Source organism: Leptosomus discolor, chromosome 21 (assembly GCF_034619465.1).
Source record: "Leptosomus discolor isolate bLepDis1 chromosome 21, bLepDis1.hap2, whole genome shotgun sequence".
Classification (NCBI taxonomy): Eukaryota; Metazoa; Chordata; class Aves; order Leptosomiformes; family Leptosomidae; genus Leptosomus; species Leptosomus discolor.
In genome coordinates, this window is record NC_141411.1 from 4,256,404 (window position 1) to 4,271,258 (window position 14,855).

General features: G+C 59.0%; 1 protein-coding gene across 2 annotated transcripts in view; it reads left to right on the top strand.

The window, feature by feature from the left end:
* The window catches only part of ITPR3 (inositol 1,4,5-trisphosphate receptor type 3), a 42,654-nt gene that overhangs the window by 12,409 nt on the left and 15,390 nt on the right, over positions 1-14,855 (top strand). For both annotated transcript variants that reach the window (XM_086476426.1, XM_086476427.1), the window contains exons 4-30: positions 3,061-3,147; positions 3,337-3,495; positions 3,628-3,726; positions 3,853-3,936; positions 4,907-5,053; positions 5,441-5,536; positions 6,727-6,777; positions 7,378-7,520; positions 7,690-7,789; positions 8,101-8,261; positions 8,966-9,107; positions 9,352-9,513; positions 9,647-9,819; positions 9,949-10,068; positions 10,232-10,414; positions 10,499-10,750; positions 11,038-11,182; positions 11,350-11,497; positions 11,781-11,977; positions 12,125-12,254; positions 12,540-12,597; positions 12,807-12,972; positions 13,138-13,302; positions 13,523-13,591; positions 14,035-14,160; positions 14,333-14,455; positions 14,642-14,842. In XM_086476426.1, coding sequence (XP_086332552.1) covers positions 3,061-3,147; positions 3,337-3,495; positions 3,628-3,726; positions 3,853-3,936; positions 4,907-5,053; positions 5,441-5,536; positions 6,727-6,777; positions 7,378-7,520; positions 7,690-7,789; positions 8,101-8,261; positions 8,966-9,107; positions 9,352-9,513; positions 9,647-9,819; positions 9,949-10,068; positions 10,232-10,414; positions 10,499-10,750; positions 11,038-11,182; positions 11,350-11,497; positions 11,781-11,977; positions 12,125-12,254; positions 12,540-12,597; positions 12,807-12,972; positions 13,138-13,302; positions 13,523-13,591; positions 14,035-14,160; positions 14,333-14,455; positions 14,642-14,842 — 3,687 coding nt within the window. The remainder of the gene's footprint in view (positions 1-3,060; positions 3,148-3,336; positions 3,496-3,627; positions 3,727-3,852; positions 3,937-4,906; positions 5,054-5,440; positions 5,537-6,726; positions 6,778-7,377; positions 7,521-7,689; positions 7,790-8,100; positions 8,262-8,965; positions 9,108-9,351; positions 9,514-9,646; positions 9,820-9,948; positions 10,069-10,231; positions 10,415-10,498; positions 10,751-11,037; positions 11,183-11,349; positions 11,498-11,780; positions 11,978-12,124; positions 12,255-12,539; positions 12,598-12,806; positions 12,973-13,137; positions 13,303-13,522; positions 13,592-14,034; positions 14,161-14,332; positions 14,456-14,641; positions 14,843-14,855) is intronic.

Consider the following 14,855-nt stretch of genomic DNA (forward strand, 5'->3'; position numbering starts at 1 on the left):
GGCCAGGACCTGCCCTGGGTCTTGCTCTCCTCAGGGTGTTCCTCTGCTCAGCTCTGTTATCTCCTGACCCACCGCCCTCCCCTCACCATGGACCGTTTGCCACACTGCCTTTTCTAGAGGAACGGCTCCTGGAGCCAGCCGCTCTTAATTCATCGTGGCACACGGTCTCTGCTGAGGGGGTCGAGAGAGGAGCTCTGTAAGGTGCTCTGCGCCGGCATTTGCCGGACTGAGGGTTGTGCTCCCCGGATGGGCTGGCCCCCAGGGATGTGTGCTGCACCCTGGGTTACCCTTCTCGTGTAATGCTTTTATCTGGCCTCAGATGTGAGAGGCAATTGAACCTTGGATCCTGCTACAGGCTCCTGATGGCTCCTTCGCTTTCATGCCCTGCCTGCACGAGTGCCCTTGGCATGGGGGGAGCCCTGGGCAGCGCGGCGTGGTCACGCTCGGTCCACGCCGTGACGGCACAAAGTGAATACAGCAGTTTGATGAGTTTGTTGCTCCCAGTGCAAGGCAAATGGCCCAGGGAAGACCTGCAGAGAAGGATGCAGGGGCTTGAGCAGGCAGGGAGAGGAAGGGAGGGCAGCGATGCTGCTTTTGGGATGAAAGTCAACGTCCACCTGCCTTTCCACCCTTGCCGCCGTGCTCAGCCTTTGCTGTCTCGGCCCTTCTGATGCTCCTCGAGCAGAGGAGCCCGTGGCAGAGCGGGAAGAGGTGCTCTGAGCACAGCCCCGCTGCACCCAGGGGTGTCTGGCACAGAGGAGGGAGCCGCTGCGGCCAGGACGTGCTCCAAAGGGCTGTGGAAGAGAAAGGCTCCTGTTTACTTCCACGAGGTTTGGAAAGGGCCCATGTTAAACATTGCATAATCGCTTCAGACAACTGGCGAGGCCCCGAGGATGATTCATAAAACTGAAGCTCAGGAGAGATTCATTAAATCATCTCGTCAGGCTTCAAGCCCAGCCCCACTGGTCCCCCAGTTTTGCCTTTGGGGAGTGAGGTCTAATGGGGTGTCGGGATGGGTTCAGAGATACCGGGACAGGGCCGGTGCCTCCTGCCATGTCCAGCCCTACGTGGTTGCTGGCGTATGGAAACACTATTTTCCTGCTCCAGTTAGGCTGTAACTTGTGATGTCGACAGCTGTACTGGCCATGACTGGACAGAGGGGCTCATTTCTGAGCCTGATTGATTGCACCTTGGTTAAGAGTTGTCTTGAAGAGATTCTGTCATTTCCTTGCTCCTTTCTGCTGCTCCTGGTGTTGCTCGTTTGGCAAATGCTCCTTCGCATCCGGAGCCGAGTCCTGGGGAGCCCGGGCAGGGAGGGAGCTCTCTGCAAACCACTGCCCGTGCTGCCACAAAGCCACTAGACGTCCTGGCAGGGCGCTGGACTCCTGGCTATGATTTATCAGCATCTCCCACAGGCTGAAAACATCTTCCAACACACGGAGATAATTTCCCGAAGCAGAAGCAGCCTGGTCTCGAGCAGAGAAACCCTGCCCAGCCATCTGCGATGCCCACAGTTGCCTTTCCGAGCTTGTGCTCTTGCACCGTGGGTTTTAAGTGGGTTTAAGGCTCGGGGTTTTCTCGGCTGACTAATTGTAGGCGCAGCCAGACGCAGTGCAGACGTGCCGTGGAGGCTTTCCTCCCGCTCTGCCGATGTCTCCCCATCCTCCCTGCGCCCTCCTGGGCTGCCCACCCCTGTGTGCATCCCTGACACCCCATCCCGCCGTGGCTTGGGGTCGGACCCCGTCCTATCCAAGGGACGGGCTGGGAACGTCAGCCCCCACGGGCTTGTGCGCTTGGGGCAGACGGTTCCCACTCCCAGTCCCATTGGCTTTCGGCAAGGGAAGGGCTCGGATCTGAACGCGGATTTAGGACACAGCGCAGTGCCGGATCTCTTGCCGGAGCTGTGTTGCTCCATGGGGTTGTTGTTAAACTCCCAGCTCTGCATCAGTGCAGGATTTCTTGGCAGCGGGTTTGTTTTCCTGATGGCAGCAGCCACCACCACGGGGCTTATGGCCCCGGCTGGCACCCAGAGCTGCGTGGGGACGGAGAGTTAATTAAAGTGGTGGCAACATTCAAAAGAACAAAGGCTTTGTGCTGCCACAACCCGTGCCAGGCGCATTCAAATTCCCAGCTTCGCCTGTTCGGGCACTTACGGACCTTCTGCCCCCCTCCTCCCAGTGCGGAGCTGTGATTCCAGCTGTGTTTCCCAGTTCCTTCTGCTCTCAAGTGAAAGGCGGTGAAAGCAGGATGGGAAAGGGTCGATGCTCTCCCAGCTCCATCCCTCGCTGCCGTTTCCCATCCCAGCTGCGGGGGAACACAGGGCTGGTGCTGCCTGGGCTGTGCCTGGGCTGGTGCTGGGGCGTCGGCGCGCCCTCGCCGTCGCCAGACAGATCTGCTGTGGGAGCAAATTCCTGCCTTGCTCCGGGTACGTCGACATCACTCCGACTGCCAGAGCCACCGCACGGAAAATGCCTGTGGTTTTGGAGAGAGGGGCTGCAAGCAGCGCTGAGTGATCCGCTCTTGGGGCATCTTGGCTGGCGGGGGCCCATCCTGCCGCATCTGCAGCAGGTCTGGACCTGCAGCCGTCGACAGGCACGGCATCGCCGGCACAGCACCCTTTGTTCTTCGGTCTTGGTGCTGCTGGGAGCCCCTGGTCCCCACAGCCCTGCTGCAGTGGGGTTGAGATGGAGGCACTGCCCCAGCCCCTGGCCCGTGCACAGAGTCCCCTTTTGGGGCTGCCCTGTAAGACCTGCTGGGTTTTTTGGGGGGAATTTCGGTGCCGTTTTGTCCCTGTTCTAATATTAAAGTCCTTGGTTTAAGGCTTGCAGGGACTTCATACGGCTGCTCAGGGCCACACCGTGGTCCCAGGCTGAGCTCTTGGACACTGAGAGCCGTGTTGTAGCTCTGGCCCGTGTTGTCTTGGGGACAGAGGGATGCTGATGCTGCATCCCAGCCTGTCCCATCCTCCCCATAGCTGAGGGTGTGGGTGGCCTCTGGAGCTTGGTCCTGGGGAGCGAGGAGGGTGCCACTACACTCAGCTCCTCTCCTGTTGGCATTCAGCATGCGGCCCAGATGGAGCAGAAGCAGAACGAGACGGAGAACAAGAAGGTGCATGGTGACGTGGTGAAATACGGCAGCGTCATACAGGTACCAGTGCTCACTCCCCCGGCCCTCTGCGCTGGGCTGGTGGGTTTTGGGGGGGAGATGCACAGACCCAGCATGTGCGAGTCAGGCAGCTGCTGGGAAGGGGCTCGTGGGATCACTCCTGGGTATGACCAGCCTGGGGACCTCAGGGGGCTGTACTGCCACAGCTTACCCCAGTATTTGCTTTTCCAGCTCCTCCACATGAAGAGCAACAAGTACCTGACAGTGAACAAGCGACTGCCAGCCCTGCTCGAGAAAAACGCCATGCGGGTGACGCTGGATGCCACCGGCAACGAGGGATCCTGGCTTTTCATCCAGCCCTTCTGGAAGCTGAGGAGCAACGGAGATAACGTGAGCTCGGGGCTGAAAAGTCCTTAAGTGAAGAGGTGCAGAAAGCGCCGTGCGTGCTGCCTGCCAGGGCTCGCCTCCCTGCCGGGCGCCCGGTCTCATCCTCGCTCCCCCCTTTCTCATTTTGCTCCTCAGGTAGTCGTGGGAGACAAAGTCATCCTGAACCCCGTCAACGCTGGGCAGCCGCTGCACGCCAGCAACTACGAGCTTGCTGACAACGCCGGCTGCAAGGAGGTACTGGGAGGCTGGGCTGCCTGTGTGGGGTTTGGCTTCTAGGGCTTGCCTGGTTTCCTTTTTTTCCTTTCTCTTCCTTTTATTTCCTTGTCCCAGGGAACATGACCGCACTCTTTTGCTCCTCAGGTGAACTCAGTCAATTGTAACACCAGCTGGAAAATCAACCTTTTCATGCAGTTCTGCGACCACATGGAGGAAGTACTGAAAGGGGTAAGGAAGGAGGTTCACCCACGGGCGGCCACCCAGGACGTGGTGGGCTCTGTGGACACGGCCCTGGTCCCCTGCAGGGGCAGGACCTGTGAACAGCCATTTGGCTGTGTGACAAGGGCAGAGGAAAGAGATCCTGCCTTGAGGACCTTAATTTCTGGGAGAATTCATCACTTGGAGAGCTTAAGAGCAAGCTACAGTTGGATATTTTAGCATCTCCTGGCAGCAGGTACCCAGGGGGCATGAAATTACCCTCTGCCTTATTGTATTAAATTGGCTTTCGAGGACAATACGAGGCACACGTAGTGCCAGCAGCGGCTTCTAGCCGCGAAGACAATTTTCAGCTGTTTAGCTGTGCAGCAGGGCTGGCTGTTGCCTGGGAAAGGAACTTTCCCTGCGGAGCTATTGTTTGGGGCTGAGGTCCTCCAGGAAGCAGCTGGATGGATATTGATTGTTATGATCCTACAGACCCTCGTCCCCAGGCGCCGCACTTATCCCCGGCTTCCCGCATCCACTGCATCCTCCTCCCCAGGGCGTTAATGCCTTAAACACATTGGTGAGCGGAGCCTCTGCCTGCTCCGGGGGTGTAAAACGGTGGGTTTGCACCCATTTTACAGCCTGGGGATGGGAAGCAGAGAGAAATGACTTGCATCAGTAAGTGGAGTGATGGCATTGCGGAGTGCAGAGTCCCCTGTGCAAATGCCAAGTGCCCTTCCCTGGGTTTAGAGGAGCATTTGTGCTGCTAGAGGCAGGTTTTAGCACAGCTCAGGTAGGTAGGAGAGGAAAAGCTGATGGTGCCCTGCAGTGCCCAGGCTCCCGCAGTCCTGCTGTGCTGCAGCTGGGAGCTGTGCTCTGCTCTGGACCACGTACAGGGGGGATCCCATCCCCTTGCAAGGTGGGGGTCACAGGAGGAGCTACGTCGGTTTGTAGGAGAGCCACGTCCCTGAGCCTAACCACTGTATCCCGGTGCCAGGGGGACGTGGTGAGGCTCTTCCACGCCGAGCAGGAGAAGTTTCTCACCTGCGACGAGTACAAAGGCAAGCTGCACGTCTTCCTCCGCACCACCCTGAGGCAGTCGGCCACCTCGGCCACCAGCTCCAACGCCCTGTGGGAGGTGGAGGTGAGCGGGGAGGGGGTGGAGCGCGTGTCCATGGGCTTTTGGGGTCTCTCCGTGGGTTGCTGCCCTTTCACCGGGGTGGTGGTGCTGGAAGCAGTCGTTATTTTTACACATTTCCACCTCTGGTAGCCTGACTGCCCTGGTGAAATCCAGCACAAGGCTTGAGCTCCATGAGAGCACTGGGAACCGTGGCTGCTGGTGGATGGGCACCAGTGCCTGTCTGAGCTCTGCACTCCGAGTATGTTTGCTCACAGCCGCCTTTGAGATAGGACGGGGCTCTTATCACCAGCGTGTTTGCTCGGGGTCAGCAGAGGTTCAGAGGCAGGAGTGGCGTCCTGGTTCCCCACAGCCCCGCATGCCACCGGCTGAGCTCTCCTCTGCTTCTCCCAGGTGGTCCACCACGACCCGTGCCGAGGGGGAGCCGGGCACTGGAACGGCTTGTACCGCTTCAAGCACCTCGCCACGGGCAACTACCTGGCAGCAGAGGTAAGGGGGTGAGCAGAGGGACGCAGGGAGCTGCCGTGCCCCCGAGAGGCTGGGACCATCCCTTGCCAAGGCAGTGCCCTGAGACAGAGCAGCGATGCCCAGGATCGCCTCTGGCCCCGTTCCACTTCGCTTTCGGAGCTGTCCTGCCCTGGGCCTCCGCGCCTCCTCCTTGCTCTCGGGAGGCATTGGCACCAGGGCTGTGAGCGTCGTTGCCTTTCGCCCTTCAAATCCCCCACCCTAGGGTGCAGGGGCTCACTCACCAAAATTGCTGTTCCCAGCTCCATCCTCGAGGGTGGCCGGGTTTTTCCTCTGTTTGCTCTCACTGGGCCAAGTGACTGTACCAGCACAACCTCCTGGTGGGATGGAAGCGGGAGATAATTCATCCTGCTGCGTTTAACCCTTCCTGGTCAGGTTTTGCCCATCCTCATCCTCTGGTACACAGCCGCATCCAGGACTGTCCTTGCCTGGGGAGGGTGTGGGCAAAATCTGGGCATGGAAACATCATTTGCCAATTTTTTTTTTTCCTCCAGTATAAGGCCAGCTCAAGGCCGCCTGATAGAGGCACAAAGAGGTTTCTGCATTTGGATAATTGGTTTATATGACACAAATGAGCTGCCAGGACCAAGGGAAAGACAGTGTTACACCCTGCTGCCAGGGGAGCAGGGGTGCACCGGGGGGGATCTTGGTGCACCGTGTGCCAAAGGTGCTTCCCTAGCTGGAGAAGACAACCCAAGGCAGTCCTCAGGGCCCCTTCCACCACTGCGTGGATGGAAAACAGCAAATACTGGGGCTCTGAAATGGCTGCTTTAAACCAAAAAGACACTCAGATGACATCTTCTGCAGAGGAAAGAAGATCACAGATTGATCCCCATCCCAGGCTGGTGCTGCCCGGCTTGCGTTGCCCACCGAAACCTCAGCCTGGGGCCTCGAGGGATTTACAGCAAGAGCTCGTCTTGCTGCAACGCAAAGCCCCGGGTCTGCTCACCAGGGCTCACCCCGTCCCGCTCCTCGGGAGCAGAGCTCTGCGCGCTGGGTATGGGTCACGTCCTCCAGCCCCATCTGGGCAGGTTTCCTCTCTGTGGTGTGATCAAGGAAGGCAGGAATAGAGATAAGACCCCGTGCTCAGGGTTTTGGAGGGACCGAGTGGGAGGACTGATAGCTGTCTTTCATCTCCCTCTTTAACTTTTCAGGAAAACCCAAGTTATAAAGGAGACGTGGCTGAGCCCAAAGCAGCGCCCACGGTGAGCTGTGTGCAGCCTCGCTAGCAGAAATGCTGCTGCTGCTGCTGCCTGAAATCACGCCGTCTCTTAGACACTGCCTGAAAGCAGGGAAATGCCCCAAAACAGAGCCCACTGTGGGGACAGCGCCCGCGCCGTGCCGCCGGGTCCCGCTTGGTGCCAAGGCTGAGGCCGGAGGCTTTCCCGCCGCCCAGCAGAGCATCCCCGCGCCCCCGCACCCTAGAGTAGCATCCCCGTGTCCCGCTTGCGAGAGGACGCTGCCGAAATCTGTCGGAGGGGTTCCCAGTGCATGTTGGATCCCCAGGCCACGGGGAAGTGCTGGTAGAAGAGAGATTTGGACTTTCAGGTTTTTTTTTTCCTCTTTGCTGCTGGTGAGATTTGGCGAAGGGGTGGCCTCGTAGCTCAGGTGCATCACGCTGCGCTTGTGCTCTTGCAGCCCCCTCGTGCGTCTGCACGCTGCGAGGCTCAGCCCGGCGTCTGAGCAAAAGCTTCTGCTCCGAGCGTAGCCGCTGCGCGTCTCCTCCGATGCCGTGGGCGCAGGGAGGCCGGGCTCGGCGGGGTGGCCGCCCCACGCCAGGCTCAAAGCCGCTTTCCCCGGTGCAGGGGGGCAGCAGCCGCGCCAGCCGCAGGAACACGGGGGAGAAGATCAAATACCGGCTGGTGGCCGTGCCCCACGGCAATGACATCGCCTCCCTCTTCGAGCTGGACCCTACCACGCTGCAGAAGACGGACTCCTTTGTCCCACGGTATGTAAGCACACAGAAGGAGTGAAATAAAGAAGGGAGGCTTGGTCGCGTGGTGTGAAATTTTGGTGGGTCGGTTCTTACGGGGGTTGTGCGGGGTGCTGGGGCAAGTGGCAGGTGCTGGCGTGTCTCAGGGCAGGGGTCGCTCAGCAGGACACTGTGCCATTTGCAGGAACTCCTACGTGAGGCTGCGTCACCTCTGCACCAATACCTGGATCCAGAGCACCAACGTGCCCATCGACATCGACGAGGAGAGGCCCATTCGCCTCATGGTATGGCCCCCTCCCTCCTCCTGTGCGTGGATTTATCCCCTGTGCCCCAACAGCTCTTAGCGTGATCCTTCCCTGCCAGCACCCAGCCTTTACCCAGGGGCTGAAATACCGTGGTGATCCAAAGGGGTGGCTGGACACCAGCCTAGAGCCCATCCCAGTAATCTAGAGCCCATCCCAGTAACTTAGAGCCCACCTCAGTCCTTCTGACGGGACAAACTGGGTCACTGACTTCACCCAGGTTGGTGGCAGATGGTGGGGACACGCTTGGCATTGCCCTGTCTGTGTGATCCTGCTTCCTCATTACTTCCCAGTTGGGCACGTGCCCCACCAAAGAAGACAAAGAAGCCTTTGCCATCGTCTCGGTGCCCGTGTCTGAGATCCGGGACCTGGACTTTGCTAACGACGCCAGCTCGATGCTGGCCAACGTGGTGGAGAAGATGAACGAAGGTTTTCTCAGCCAGAATGACCGGAGGTAAAAAGTCATTTCCCCCAGGAGATGGAACTGTGCTGGGCTCCTCCAAGGGCTCTCCAGCATCGCTGCAGGATGGGGCCCCTGCCAGGGTCTTGGTGCCAGCGCTGTCTTGCTTTCCTGCCCGCAACCCAAATCCACGCCTGCTTCTCCCAGGAGTCTGGCGAGGAAACCAGATAACGCCGCAGCCCCGCTCCAGCCCCTCCTTTGCTGCTAGAAAAATATCCGAGGGGCTGAGAGATGGCCCCACGATAGGGGCGGCCGGGTTAGTCATGGTATTATTTTTAGGTGGGTGGGTTCTTGGTGCTTCCTGAGCAAACACAGATCTCTGTGGGACGGAGTGAGCTGCTTCCGCCCTGCCAGCCTGCCCCGTGCGGGTCCTGCAAAGGTGACTAAGGGGGCAGAGGCGCTAAATGCAAAATCCCTGGCATGAATCATGAGCAAAGACCCCTGGCGCTTACCCTGACACATATAGTTTCTTTGGGAACCATAAGGGCTGTAAAACCTCTTGCTTCAGGGCAGCCAGTAACCTCTAGCGAGGAGGGGAGGATCAGCCAGCAGCTTCCCTGGCTGCCTTTTGAGCCCTGAACGTGGGCTTTTTGGTCCTCCAGAATGTGCCGGCATGATTGCAGGGACCAGAGTCTGGGTGGGCTACGTGGGGTGGGTGAGCAGTCCCCCCATCGCACTTGCACCGTGCCCCTTTGCAGGTTCGTGATCCAGCTGCTGGAGGACTTGGTGTTTTTTGTCAGCGACGTCCCCAACAATGGCCAGAATGTGCTGGACATTGTGGTGACCAAGCCCAACCGGGAGCGGCAGAAGCTAATGCGGGAGCAGAACATCCTGAAGCAAGTGAGTAGCCCCTGGCCCCCTGCCTCTGAGCAAGGCTGAGGTCCTGTGGAGATGTCCTCTTCTGCCCAGGGCCACTCTGGAGGCCAGGGATCTGGAAAACCCCATGGAGGAGGTGTAGCTGGTGTCCAGCTCGTGCGTCACCGGTGCACCAAGCCCTCCTGGCAAGCACAGCTGGTGTGCGGCCACACGTTGGGGTGATGGTGTGGAGGGGGACACAGCACTTATCATCTCTGCTTTTGGGCAGATCTTTGGGATCCTGAAAGCCCCCTTCAAGGACAAGGGTGGGGAAGGGCCCCTGGTGCGGCTGGAAGAGCTGTCGGACCAGAAAAACGCTCCCTACCAGTACATGTTTCGGCTGTGCTACCGCGTGCTCCGGCACTCCCAGGAGGACTATCGCAAGAACCAGGTATATGGCGGGGTGACGGGAGGAGCCCCCATCCCACCATGTGTGGCAAAGCCCTGGGGGGGGCTGCCGAGCTCTCGGTGGGGCAGGGGGCATTGCCAGCCCCGTGTGCTCACCGCCTCTCTGCCCGCTCCAGGAGCACATCGCCAAGCAGTTCGGCATGATGCAATCCCAGATCGGTTACGACATCCTCGCTGAGGACACCATCACGGCTCTGCTGCACAACAACCGCAAGCTGCTGGAGAAACACATCACGAAGACCGAGGTGGAGACCTTTGTCAGCCTGGTGCGCAAGAACCGTGAGCCACGGTGCGTGTCTGGAAAGACCCCCGTCCCAAAAGGCTTTGTGCTGCGTGATGGGTGGGATGTGCCTCCACCAGAGGTGGAAAGAGCCCACAGGGGACCCCCCTTTCACAGCGAGCTGTCTCTGCCCTGTAGGTTTTTGGACTACCTCTCGGACCTGTGTGTGTCCAACCACATTGCCATCCCCGTCACCCAGGAGCTGATTTGCAAATGCGTGCTGGACCCAAAGAACAGCGACATCCTCATCAAAACCGAGTGAGTAGCCAAGGGGAGAGGTTCTTCCATGTTTGGGGGTTGGTGCTTGGCCCTGCCTTCCACCAGCTCCTGCAGTGCCCTGGTAAAAGCCCCATCACCCCTTGAGGTGCAGCTGCTCCCCATTCACAGGAGCGTCTCCAGTTTTACCCCTTTTCTGCCCTAGGCTGAGGCCAGTGAAGGAGATGTCCCAGACCCACGAGTACCTGAGCATCGAGTACTCGGAGGAGGAGGTCTGGCTTACCTGGACGGACAAGAACAACGACCACCATGAGAAAAGCATCCGGCAGCTGGCGCAGGAGGCCCGGGCTGGCAATGCCCATGACGAGAACGTCCTCAGCTACTACAGGTGATGATCCCACAGCATCTTCTCTCCAGGTGAGGGTGTAAGGGTTGCACGGCCTCACTTCCTCTCCCCCTCATCCCTGGGCAGGTACCAGCTGAAGCTCTTTGCCCGCATGTGCCTGGATCGCCAGTACTTGGCCATCAAAGAGATCTCCCAGCAGTTGGGTGTGGACCTGATCTTCCTCTGCATGGCAGATGAGATGCTGCCCTTCGATCTCCGGGCGTCCTTCTGCCACCTCATGTTGCACGTGCACGTGGACAGGGACCCCCAGGAGCTGGTGATGCCCGTGAAGTTTGCACGGCTCTGGACCGAGATCCCCACGGCCATCACGATCAAAGAGTGAGACATGCTGGGGCTCGCAGCAGCTTTGAGGGACAGAGCAGGAGGTGGGATGGAAAATGTCATACGGTGTAGGGACTGGCTTGGCTTTAGCAGGGACTGGGAGGGGGGCATCTGTGCAGTGAATTTGGCAGGTCTCAGCCTTCAGAAGGAAGCAGGCTCCGTCGCAGCCATGAGCATCGCTTCTGGCCATGATGGCTCAGCAGCTGCCTGAACAGTGCTTCTTCCAGGCTGGTTGTGAGGAGACTCGCTGCCATTCAGCTCACCCCCACCATCTCCCCTCACAGCTACGACTCCAACCTCAACGTCTCGCGGGACGACAAGAAGAACAAGTTTGCGAGCACCATGGAGTTCGTGGAGGACTACCTCAACAACGTGGTGAGCGAGGCGGTACCCTTCGCCAACGAGGAGAAGAACAAACTCACCTTCGAGGTGCGAGACCTGCCGATGTCACCGGCACGTTGCAGGATGCAGCATGGTTTGGCTGCAAATGCCTCTGCCACGAGGGTGGCCGTGCTGGCAGCCCTCTCCCCCCGTGTCTGTTTATCCTTCTCAACCTCGAACATGGTGAGGTCTGGAGTTGCCTTGTTCTTCCCTAGGTTGTCAGCCTTGCCCACAACCTCATCTACTTCGGCTTCTACAGCTTCAGTGAGCTGCTGCGCCTGACGCGGACACTGCTGGGCATCATCGACTGTGTCCAAAACCCCCAGCTGATGATGCAGGCAGTCTACAACGACGAGGTGACAGGTGAGTCCCTGCTCATTAACCAGGCGTGGTCCTGTGTGAAGGTGTTTTCCAGTTCTAGCTGTGAGAAAACAAGCCACTGGTTTGCTGACATGGAACCTTTGGCTGGGTCTGCACGGTGAGACGGGTGTTGAGCCCTTGACCATGTCAGAGAAATGTCCAGTCCCTCCTACTTGTTTTGGTTAATATCTTCAACGTTTTGCAGCCTCAGTGGGTCGTCCTGTTGGTCCTCTGCCACCTCCCTTTCCATTTGCATTAACTCTGCCCGCTGTGGCTGCCTCCTTAGGGAAGAATGTGCGGAGATCGATCCAGGGCGTTGGGCAGATGATGTCCACCATGGTGCTAAGCAGGAAACAGTCCATCTTCAGCCCTCCAAGCCTCAGTGCCGGGTCTGCCCCAGAACAAGTGGACAGAGGGAGGAGCATTGAGAACGAGAACATTGTGGTGATGGAGACAAAGCTGAAGATCCTGGAGATCTTGCAGGTTGGAGCCAGCGGGGAGGGAGAAGCATTGTGGAGCTCCGGGTGGGACCTGTGGGATGGGGTGGTGTGGGGAAGCCATGGTCTTCTGATGCAGAGAGACAGCTGGCATGAAGAGGGCACTCACTTTTGCTTTCTTCACTGCTGCCAGTTCATCCTGAACGTGCGGCTGGACTACAGGATCTCCTACCTGCTTTCCGTCTTCAAGAAGGAGTTTGTGGAAGTCTACCCCATGCAGGACAGTGCGGCCGATGGGACGGCTCCAGCCTTTGACTCCACAAGTAACTCTTCCACTTTGCTCCTGGTGCCCCTTCAACTCAGCCAACCCCACAGGCTGGGGACTCGCAGGTGGCGGAGGTGACGGCTCCAGCAGCTCTCCACCCGCCGCCGCTGCTGGCAGGGAGCATGGAGGGGACTGGAGTTTGTGCAGATGGGATGAGGTGTTCTGTGTCCATCGTTGGTGCTTGGAGCAGGGCCTAGGGAGCTGGGTTGGTTTCTGGGGGTTTCTGCCTGTGCACAGGGGTCACGTTGGCCGCCCCTTTCATCTCCCTTTCCTCTCCCTTCAGCTGCAGCCATGAACCTGGACCGGATTGGCGAGCACGCAGAAGCCATGTTTGGTGTGGGGTGAGTCCCTGCCCCCTCCAGTGCATAGTTAGCCTGGCCATAGGGCTCTTCCTCTCCTGTCCATACTGCCGAAGCTGAAAGCTGCAGGTGATGAGGAAGATGAGGCTCTAAAGGCTAATGCAGCTGTCCCCGTCAGCCCCGAGGGGTGACTGAGTGCACGCAAGCTCCCACGTGGCTGCTAACACCAAGCGCTTTCGTCCCGGCTTCAGGAAGACGAGCAGCATGTTAGAGGTGGATGACGAGGGAGGGAGGATGTTTCTGCGGGTGCTGATCCACCTGACGATGCACGACTACCCGCCGCTCATCTCCGGCTCCCTGCAGCTCCTCTTCAAGCACTTCAGCCAGAGGCAGGAGGTCTTGCACACCTTCAAACAGGTAACCCCGGTGGGATGCTGCTCTGGAGCACATCTAAGCACATGCTTGGCTGTGGGCACAGGATGCGGGGTGGGTCCTGGCCCCTTTCCTTGGGAGGGAGGTCTGGAAGAGGAGGGGAATGGGGTTTGTGCCCCAAACTGGAACGCCCTGGGAATGCCGCTGCAGGTTCAGCTCCTGATCTCAGCCCAGGATGTCGAGAACTACAAGGTGATCAAGTCAGAGCTGGACAAACTCCGCACCATGGTGGAGAAATCGGAGCTCTGGGTGGACAAGAAGGGCAGCAGCAAAGGGGACAGCACGGTGGAGGGGAACAAGAAGGAGAAGAAAGAGGTGAGAGTCCTGAGCAAGGCCCCAGGTACCGGGGTGGGAGGAGGGGGGGGAGTGGAACAGAGGTACAGCTCGCTTCAGTCCAACACCTAACGCCTCTTGCTGGGCCATGCACCCCTCTTCCTGGAAGAGGAGGGTCATGGAGGGTCCTGTGGGGTGTAGTTATCCCCCAGGCTTTGGAGAGGTGCAGTGAGACCCTGGTGCTGTTTCTGTCCCCTTGTAGCATGCTGCCGACGAAGAGGTCATTGCTCCGGGAGAGAAGAGCAGTGAGAACTATCAGATAGTCAAGGGGGTAAGTGAGACTGAATCCTGTCCCCAGGGCCGTTCTGGAGGCACGGCCAGTGATGTCTGCCTGGCCTGGGCTGGCACCAGTGAGAAGGGAAAGGGTGAAATCATGGGGGGGGATTTCTAAGCTCTCCTGTGGTCCAGTAAAAACGAGTCCAAGGCAGGACTTGTTCCTGCCAGCTCAGTGCAAGGAGGAGCCATCTTATGTCCCCAGCGCTCGCAAATGAGCCTTGCACTGGGGGGACTGGAGGGGAGAAGGTTGGTGGTGGGTACGAGGTCTCTGCATGGCACTGCAAGGAGAATTTCTGAGGGGGGTGCCAAGATTTGTGAGCGATGGAGGGAGCACCTGGAGGGGGCACGTCTGGATTGCAAGCAAGCCCCGAGTGCTGGTGGCCATCCTGATGGGCTCCCAGGCTCAATTCCTCTCTGCCACGGTCCTTGTCTCCCCAGATCCTGGAGCGGCTGAATAAGATGTGCGGGGTCGGAGAGCAAGTGCGCAAGAAGCAGCAGCGCCTTCTGAAGAACATGGATGCCCACAAAGTGATGCTGGATCTGCTGCAGATCCCTTACGAGAAGGTGGGTGGGCAGAAGCTGCCCTGTCCCCCCCCCAGGGCAAAGCGTGGGGGATGCAGGGACCCCCCTTGCATGGCTGGGTCCTGCCTCTGGCCAGGGTAGGAGGGGCAGCAGCCTACTGCTGCTCTCCACCTCTCGCCAACTCTGGGTGTTTCTTTTCTCTGCCCTTCCTCAGGGTGATGCCAAGATGATGGAGATCCTGAAATTCACCCACCAGTTCCTGCAGAAGTTTTGTGCTGGCAATCAGGAAAACCAGGCCCTGCTGCACAAACACCTCAACCTGTTCCTCACCCCGGGGGTAAGGAGAGGGGACCGAAGGGCAGTCGCAGGCAGCAGCACAGGGAGAGGCTTCAGTACCGCTCCTGGGGCTGAGAGCAAGAGATGCAAAAGCTGGGAGGAGATCTCAGGAGAGGAAGGGTTAGGACAGGAGGGGAGGTTGTTCCTCACAGCCCCCCGGCCTCACTCTGCTCCCCTGGTCCCGCAGCTCCTGGAGGCTGAGACGATGCAGCACATCTTCCTCAACAACTACCAGCTCTGCTCAGAGATCAACGAGACGGTGCCGCAGCACTTCATCCACTGCGTCGCCACCCACGGCCGCCACGTGCAGTACCTCGACTTCCTGCACACCATCATCAAGGCCGAGGGCAAGTACGTCAAGAAGTGCCAGGACATGATCATGACCGAGGTGAGCACCTCTC